Genomic DNA, 8,880 nt, shown 5'->3' with positions numbered 1-8,880 from the left:
GTGTGTGGGGTACTGCACCAGGACGTGGCCGCGTGTCTGCGTCTCCTCGGACGACTCAGCTACATACTGGAGGACCACGTGGATGTAAATATGTGTGAATTCACGTGTTGACAGGTGTACTGATGTCCCACATGGTGTGTGTCAGTGGTTGTGATTGGACTGGTCATTGGAGGACTGCAGGTTCGAATCCCTGGCTGTGACATGTGACCAATAAAGTTGATTTTTATAGTTTTTTTAACCAGTGAAAAATGAAGAAATCATGAAAACATGTCTAAATGTTTTATAGTCAGATGAACTGTCTCTAAACCCTGGCTTAGTTGCATTCAGACCAAAATAATTGTCCATTTCTTGTTGACAAACGTCACAGAGATATTTGCTCCTGTCCCACAGGCTCTCAGTCTCCAGGAGAGGGCTGTGATGTGCAGTGAAAGAGTCCATGGCGTCGACCACCCTCAGACCATAGAAGACTACGTACGTCCCTTCACTGAACTCCCTGTTCACAACCTGATCTTTTTAATTTGTTAATTAATAAACTGTTTTTTTGTGTGTGTGTCTGGGATCCAGACGTACCTGGCCCTGTACTATTTTTCTGGAGGCCAACATTCCACCTCCCTCCAACTACTGTATCGCGCTCGTTACCTCACGCTACTTGTAAGCGGAGAAGATCATCCACAGGTGGCGTTGCTGGATGTAAGCCGTCCCTCACATCTGAATCTTTACCATTATTCCCATTAAAGATAGTACTGTAGCCTCCCCCCCGTCTCCCTCCTCCCCCTGTGGCACTGGGTAATAAAGAGTGTTATATTTGTGTAGTTAAATACTGTGTGACGTTCTGTGTCACTGTGTCAGAGTATGCTGGGTTTAGTTCTTCACGGACTGATGGATCATGAGCTCTCCTTGAAGTTCCTGCACAGCGCCTTATGTTTGACCTCAAAGTATCATGGGGTCACATCCCTGAGGCATGCACACAGGTGACAGAACAATATTTCAGTTTCTCTTTTTTATAGACAGCCAATAGAGTTACAAACATTTTATATCAAATGTCTTTGACGTTGACTTCACCATCCTCTGTTCCTGTCATATTATGGTTTCATGTGCAGTCATCACCTGCTGGCCACCGTTTATGAGGCTAAAGGAGACTTCAGGTCAGCTCTGAAGCACGAGAACGAGGCTTTTCAAATATATAAGGTCCAGGTAAAGAGCTCCACGGTGATAAAAGATGATGTTGTCTACTGCAGGTTTATAAAAGTCTAAGTTGTCGTTGTTCCTGTTATACGTTCAGGTCGGTGAGAACCACACCAGTACGAAGGAAAGCTCAGAATATCTGAAGGATCTGACTCAGCAGGCTGTGCTCCTTCAGAAATCCATCAGCCATCTCTACAGTAACACAGACGGTGCCTGCATTCCTCCTCCACAGGTTTTTTACTGTTTGTTAGGTCCTCGTCCACTGGTACAAGTTCTATTTTTGGTCATTTGACTCTTGAATATATATTTACTCCTTTCTTTCAGATTTTCACTCCCAGTTTTCCAACAATCCTCCAGCAGCTCAACCTGACATGTGGAGTCGTTCTCATTCCCCTCAGGTGAACACTTAAACCCTGCTAGCAAGCACATCAGAATTATTAGAAATAATACAGGTGTCATGTCTGATTTTGTAGACCCTGCAGACCTGAGGACTGAGATGAACAGGAAGGAAACGTTTCTGGTGGAGGAACTGGAAAAGCAGCGGAAACAAAAGGAGTGAAAAATACAAACAAAATGACTAAAAAAGTTAAACACTTACTAAACCATAGTGTGTTCTGTTGTACTGACGACCTCGGACAATAATCAGTGAAGAATTAATATCAGTCAGATCAACCGTGTCCTGTGAATGAACAAAACCGTGTGAGTCCATCAGACTGTGCCTCCAGTGTATTTCATTTTAGACATTTGTCATCAGTATTTCTTCTTAAATATATTGGTTTATTGTGCAGTTTATCGAGAATGCATTTTAGTTGTAATAATCTTTATTTTAAACCTGATCATTACTAATGTTGTTTTTATGTTTCAAGAGGATTACAAATAAATGTCATTAAAGAACGGTAGTCGTCATTTTCATGTTTATTGTAATACAAATTAGTTCAATCTTATCAAACACTAAACAGACAATTATAGTGAAGGCAGAGACTCTTGTCATATATATAAAGAAGGTAGGCAGGTACTCTTATCCTTGTCCTTTCATCTGTCCCAGAATGCTCTGCTTTTTCTCCTTGTGTTAAAACGAATCTATATCTTTTAGAAATTACCTCCGTGTATAAAATGACACATTCAATAATAGTGTCTCATAAAATAACATTGAATAAATTGTTCCCCTTTAATTGGGAGATAACGAGCAGCGAACGCTGCGCGCCCCCGCTGATCTCTGCGTGCGCGCAGCCGATATCCTGTCGCGACCGTTAGCCGGGGCTGTTGCTGTTCGTGGAGCCGGTGCGAGTGAGGGCGGCGGTGTTTGCTACCACAGTGGAGAGAAATCTGAGCGGCTCTTCCTCTGTGATGTTTATGGTCACAATAACACACCCTAACTAGGCATTTTCACCGTGTGTTAACACCTGTCACGGAAAAATGATATCCATTGTTCCACAGAAGGTGAGTCAGTGATTATTTAACCAGTTGCTATTTTCTGTACTGGTACTCCGAAAGACTATTTTTTCAAAAGACTGCAGTGGTAGTGCGTTTCTGCCTTTCCCTTCCCAAAATGGCGGCCAGGTCGGAGGCTAAGCTAAACTGCGCTAACTGGCAAAGTTGGCGTTCTAAAAGGGTCGTTTCAGATATGGGCCCTTAGAATAACACACCAAATACAACACCTTGTTATGCTTTATTAGGCTGTAATTTCAAAACTTGCCTCAGGCGTTTGATCGTGTTAGATGTATTTAGAAGCCACTTGTTGTGCAAAGCTACTGTGCTATGGCTATTTGTGGAAGTAGGTACGAGCTAACATGCTATGTTAGCAGTAAACGCTAACCTGGCTGCTGTCAGTCTGCTGCCATATTATCTACAGTAGGGTGCAAACCCTATGGCACAACATTTGTAACAAAATAAATGCTAAAGTGTATTTTAATGCTATCTCATCCATATTTTATTGGAGAGACGATTGTGCTTGTTTAGCCAATGCTGTATTTTCTGTATTAAGATAAGGTTGAAATGTAACTTATATTGCCGTATGACAAACTCGACGTTATTGTGTGTTTTTTAAAAAAAAAATATTTTATACGATATTCTGTGCTTTTTTTGCTCATCTTGGGCGTAGACCCACGCCCTGTGCTATGACTGTACGGTAGTGTATAACTGACAGCTCCACTTTCAGCGTACGTTGCTGTGCTAAGCTAACGATAGCTGGAAAGGGCGTTGCTGAGCCATTGCTGCAACTTTGCCCTTGTGGCCACCTAAAGCCTGGAAATACATCACCCAGGTCAGATCTACGATAAATACATATTTTTCTGAACGTGTACCGTTTATAAGACGTTTTCGTGGGTGTTGATGTGCATGTTCAGTGCAACAATGAGCTACCTTGGTTTATGGGTTTACAAAAAAGGGTGGAGGCTCGAACAGATCAGGACTGAAAATCAGATCAATCGAGGCTAACTGTACTGATTTATTTGTTTGTTGGGCTGCATTTCGGCGTTGAACTGAAGGCCTAATGTGTTCTGAGCGTCAGCTACTGCGTAGTAAAATATTTGAAGGGAATTGTGTGTCCTGGCTAATTCTGGTTATAAATGAATGCAGAAGGATCCAATGTTCGTGTCCATAAATGAAAAATGTGCACGTCTTTCTGCCTGTACAGTTTGGAATATTGTGTCGGTTTAGCTACATTTAGCTAACTGCAAATTCAATCAGTTTTGCGTTTTCCAAACCACGTCCTTCTCTGGTGCATTAATAATCCTCATTACCATTTAAAATGTGACTCAGGTGCTAAATGAATAGCCCCCTTAGGTTGAACCTAGTTCACTTAGGGCACTTGAAATCAAGTCATATATTTTAACTTACCTTCCACAGATAATGAAGCCCTGCTAGATTTGATGAGAAATGGGGTAATCGTTTGTCCAGGCAACTGATTTGTAGTTTGTACTCATTAGTATTTTGGTTTTGTTTGTTCTGAAGGTCATTGCACAGCAATTTGACAAACACAACATGATGAATGAAAACATAATTGCAGCTATGGATAATATGGACGATAGTTGTAGAAATGGATTTTAAATTAGTGTTTTTTTGTTTACATAAAACTGGTAAAGGGAGTTGTTCATCTGTCCAGTCTGTTTTGGTTTGTTTGTCTAATTTGTTGGTTTCAGATTTCTTAATTTCTATTATTATTTTGATAATATCGATTAATCATAGGTGTTTTCATAGCAGTGATTAAGAGAATAGCTATTCTTATTTTTAAAACAATAAAAAGTTTGAGTGTGATTTTCTCAAAACACTTACTAAATTCAAAAGAAAAAAAGAGACCCAGCTAATCATTTTTAATTATTCTTTCTTTAGTCTTTTTTGGCATAGATTTGCTTTTTTCCTTTATGTTGATTTTGTTATTCACATGATTTTTTCTTCAGTCTGCGTAATTGTGTTTAGTCCATATATATTTTAAACCAACCCTGTTAGTTTACTGTAGAAAGGCACCAAGGCCCACGTTGTTTTTTGTATTTGTTGATAGCGTTTTTACTAAAACATTAAGCTACATTCACATAGAATGTGCAGCCTGACTCCTGCATGGAGAATGATGACATGCTGAGTAAAAATGTCTGTCACATCACGGCTGCTTGTTCTCAGTGTCGAGCGGCTGAAGCTCTGTGCTCAGAAGGAAAATGAGCCGTGGTCTGAAGAAGAAGCACATCATTGACGTCACAGCCTGCTGTTGTAGATAATTGAAGCTTAGTCAGACAAACCTTTCACTTTTTCATGTTTCACTGTCACAGCAGAGTTCATGCTGTTTGAACACATGTAGAAGGTGATATTGTGACAGGGTTTACGTCAGTCTTTGGTTATGGCTGGATACAGACGTCTTAGTGTCAGTCTGCTCGATCTTTTTACGATGCAGACAAAAACATTGTGTGGTTTTTAGCTTGTTTATGTTTAAAGATGTTTAATTGAACTCACTAATAGTTTTACTTTTATATTCTCTGGGAGCTGCTCCTTTTCAGTCTCTTAGATAAGTTTATTCTTTAGACTGTCCAAGGTCATGTCTTCAAATGTTCGGCTAAGTGGAAAATCACAATGTTCCAGCAAATAATAACCAATATTATCAACAGCTGAATGGTCATTGATGTTGAACATGTACTTGGTTTGAGCCGAGTGCAGTCACCTGGTCTGTGATGTTGTAAACACACTGCTATGATGGTGAAGCTTGTGACTTCATTACATCATTTAATAAATTGGAGACATTTTCTAAATGCATTTGTTGTGGTCTTTACATATTCTTTCAAATTTCTTGTTGCCTTTTTCAGCAGAGTCAGCAGTTGGAGAATCAGACAGGTCATAAAAAAAGAAAACTCTGTTTCCTTTTGATGAAATGTGTTTCACAGACTGGACCTTGAACCATTCCCTAATTTATGACCCTGTGACTGTTTTTTTTTTCCACTTAGATGCAATAAACCTAATAACAGTTCAAACATGACATTTGAGAAGCAACAGAAGCGTCAGATTCTTAGAACTACTTTGTTTGACATATTTGGTTCCTTTATTGAACTGGACTCTGTTTATTAACAGCGGTGATGAGTGATGTCATCATTCGGACATTGTTCTCTTTGGTCAAACAATTATGATGTGCTGAAATCTCCCTCTCCCTCGCTCTTTCTTTCTCTTTCTCTCTGGCGCTCCCTCACTCCCCACCCCCCCCTGTCTCCTCAGTCCACTCATCACATAAGCAGTGAAGGAGAGTTCTCTTTAGGACACTTCATGGGCTGAGGGTTTGTTGTCACTTCTGCTCAGAATAATTGAATCACAGTCGTGAAATTTAAGCTCTATAGCTTTTCCAGTTAAGTTTTTAATTATTCATATACGTTAATGATCATTTTTTCTTAAGAAGCCTCTGCTGGTTAACCGTCAGTCTCTGAATTACCAGACAAATGATGCAGACAGTTTATCCTGTTAGCTGTTGTGTTAGCTGTCATAGCATTGCACCGTCAGCATATGGTGGACTATTGGTCTCTCTCTCTCATTCTCTCTCTCTCTATCATGCGTCACCCACACACCCACCTGCTGGTGGACTTGAGGATGTCTGCCCTGGTGCCTAAGCTGCTTAGTGTGATTGTGATTCCATGTTACAGCAGTTTACAAATTCAGGAAGAGTTCATGGCAGGTTCTTCAGTCCCCACGTAGAGGGTCTTGGACCCTCTGCCCCAGTGGTTGATAAGACACATTATAATGTACAGTAAAGAGTCTAATGAACGTGACCCACAGTCTGGTCAATCTTAGATTCCTATTTTACCCACATCTTATTAAAGCATAAACATGATCTCATAATGTTTTCACATCCTTGACTGTGTTAGTTGTCTTTAAAAACCCATCCTCTGTCTCTCTTTTCTTAGGAGATGGGAATGTCTACTCAGTGAGTGTGATCTGGGTCGTTGTGAATGCTCTGGAACCTTCGTCACAACAGTTGATTGACGGCAGAACCTCGAGTTCTATCGCCACTTCCCGAGTCCCAGAAGGAAGGAAAACATAGAGGGATCTGAGCCTTGTCATCACACACTTCCTAACCAGTCTCCCTCGGTTCTTTGCCTCCCCCTTGTCTCCCCAGGAGGGAGAGAACAGCAGCCACCATGGTGCTGTCACAGAGACAAAGAGATCTCTCATGAGTGGCTGGATAAAAAAAAAAACTCTGAAGGTTCATTACACATGCAAACAAGAACAGACATGTTTTCCAACATGTGATTAGATCTCATGTCAGGGTGTGATCAAGTAGATGTACACACACACACACACACACACACACACACACACACTCCTACATTATCACTGTTGTGTAGTAATGATCTGCCTCTGAGGAAATGTCAAGTAGAACAGATGGATTCAGGCGCTGAGGGAAAGTGTAGTCAGTGACCAGAGAGAGTCATCGAGAAAAGAAAGGAGATAAGATGATGTCGGGCTTCAAGGTGCTCCACTTGATCGCCACTTGGTGAATATTTCATAAGTCAGAAGCAAAGAAATGAAGGGGGGGGATGGGACGAAAGGAGAAGAAGCTCAGGCAGTGGTCGTGTGTCTGTGCGGGTGGCGCTACCTGTCTGGTTGTAGCTACCTCTCTGGTTGTAACTACCTGTCTGGTTGTAGCTACCTGTCTGGTTGTAACTCCCTGTCTGGTTGTAGCTACCTGTCTGGTTGTAACTCCCTGTCTGGTTGTAGCTACCTGTCTGGTTGTAACTCCCTGTCTGGTTGTAGCTACCTGTCTGGTTGTAGCTACCTGTCTGGTTGTAGTCTGTGAGTTGTTCTTCATCTACAACTTTCATCTTGTTACTTTATGAACATGTGCAGTGGTGATGTTGGTACGATCTGAACGCTCTAATTAAAGTTCTCCTTAATTCAGTGGTCAAACGTTGTAGGGCTGTAATCTCCCAGTCCATTGGTCCAATTATTGGTTGAGACGTTCTGGGTCGACCAAAGTTTGGCATCATCCCTCAGATACACCCAGACCACACTGGATGTTAGGCTTCATCCAAACGCTTTTATTTTTCATGTTATTTCATTTATGCACTGGTCTTGACCTGGTTTAACTAACTTAGTCTGTTGGTGTGTTAACCATGAAGCTGAGCTCCTGCCTTCAGTCTCTGTAGTTCATTAGTTCTTGTAGGTGCAGTTGTCACACCGAGGGGATCAATAAATGAAACTCATTATATCTGTATTCTGTAGAACATCCTAAAAATGTCTTTATTTATGATCATGTTTTTTTTCTTCTGTCAGAAATCGTGCCATAGCTGATTATCTGCGTTCCAATGGATATGAAGAGGCCTACTCCACCTTCAAGAAAGAAGCAGAGTTAGATATGGTGAGAAACAGCAGATCCAGGTGACGTTTTAATCAAACCTTGAAGGTGTGGTTGTTTTTTTTACCGTCACTTTGTTTCCTGTGTTACAGAATGAAGAAGTAGATAAAAAGTACGCAGGGCTGTTGGAAAAGAAATGGACCTCAGTCATCAGATTACAGAAGAAGGTACGGAACACTTCATTCTCACTGGTGTTTTTTTACATTTGTGTGACATGAAACAAAAAGATCAGTTGAATTCAGTGGTTGTTTAGCAGTTCTCTCCGTACATCGTCTGTCGTCGACTGTTTTCTCCCTCCTTCCTGTTCGGGTGAAAATGAAGCGATTCTGTTTCAGCGTTGATCCAGACGTCATGTGTCAACGTCAGTTTAAACTGAACTGTGGAGTTTGTTTTTGGCCTCAGGTGATGGAGTTGGAGTCAAAGTTAAACGAGGCAAAGGAGGAGATGACACACGGTGGCTCAGTGGGTCTGAAGAGAGACCCTAAAGAGTGGATCCCCCGCCCCCCAGAGAGATACGCCCTGAGTGGACACCGTGCTCCAGTCACACGTGTCATTTTCCATCCGGTCTTCTCTGTGATGGTCACAGCCTCAGAAGACGCCACGATCAAGGTGTGAATTTACAGACTTCTCTCAGAACAGAACCAAAAACTTCACGTCTTTGTTCAAAGAATCTCTGAGCTGAATTGATCTGAATATTAGTCCAGTTTAGTCTGGTTTGATAAAAACTCTGCAGCCTTTAGAAGAAGGAGTGAGTTGTTAGAGTTGAACACCTCGGCCACTGCAGCTCTGACCCCTCACATCAAAGCTTTGCTGCAGATCTGATGCTGCTGGCCTCTTTTATCATCCCTGCTTCACCAGGCACCGTCGTCCAT

At 41.5% G+C, this 8,880-nt stretch overlaps 2 protein-coding genes across 2 annotated transcripts in view; both read left to right on the top strand.

Annotated features, from left to right (window-relative positions):
- Positions 1-2,076, top strand: part of LOC103395778 (clustered mitochondria protein homolog) — a 13,608-nt gene extending 11,532 nt beyond the window's left edge. The window contains exons 23-30 of the mRNA XM_025065544.1: positions 1-84; positions 391-471; positions 565-690; positions 850-971; positions 1,101-1,194; positions 1,283-1,417; positions 1,510-1,583; positions 1,659-2,076. The exon at positions 1-84 is cut by the window's left edge and continues 1 nt beyond it. Coding sequence (XP_024921312.1) covers positions 1-84; positions 391-471; positions 565-690; positions 850-971; positions 1,101-1,194; positions 1,283-1,417; positions 1,510-1,583; positions 1,659-1,680 — 738 coding nt within the window. The 3' untranslated portion in view covers positions 1,681-2,076. The remainder of the gene's footprint in view (positions 85-390; positions 472-564; positions 691-849; positions 972-1,100; positions 1,195-1,282; positions 1,418-1,509; positions 1,584-1,658) is intronic.
- A 5,782-nt stretch (positions 2,077-7,858) lies between these two features.
- Positions 7,859-8,880, top strand: part of LOC103395777 (lissencephaly-1 homolog A-like) — a 4,374-nt gene continuing 3,352 nt past the window's right edge. The window contains exons 1-3 of the mRNA XM_017041620.2: positions 7,859-8,011; positions 8,101-8,175; positions 8,411-8,617. Of these exons, the coding sequence (XP_016897109.2) occupies positions 8,009-8,011; positions 8,101-8,175; positions 8,411-8,617 (285 nt within the window). The 5' untranslated portion in view covers positions 7,859-8,008. The remainder of the gene's footprint in view (positions 8,012-8,100; positions 8,176-8,410; positions 8,618-8,880) is intronic.

The sequence above is a fragment of the Cynoglossus semilaevis genome, chromosome 19 (genome assembly GCF_000523025.1).
Source record: "Cynoglossus semilaevis isolate Cse_v1.0 chromosome 19, Cse_v1.0, whole genome shotgun sequence".
NCBI lineage: Eukaryota > Metazoa > Chordata > Actinopteri > Pleuronectiformes > Cynoglossidae > Cynoglossus > Cynoglossus semilaevis.
This window is presented reverse-complemented; position numbering and strand designations above follow the sequence as displayed.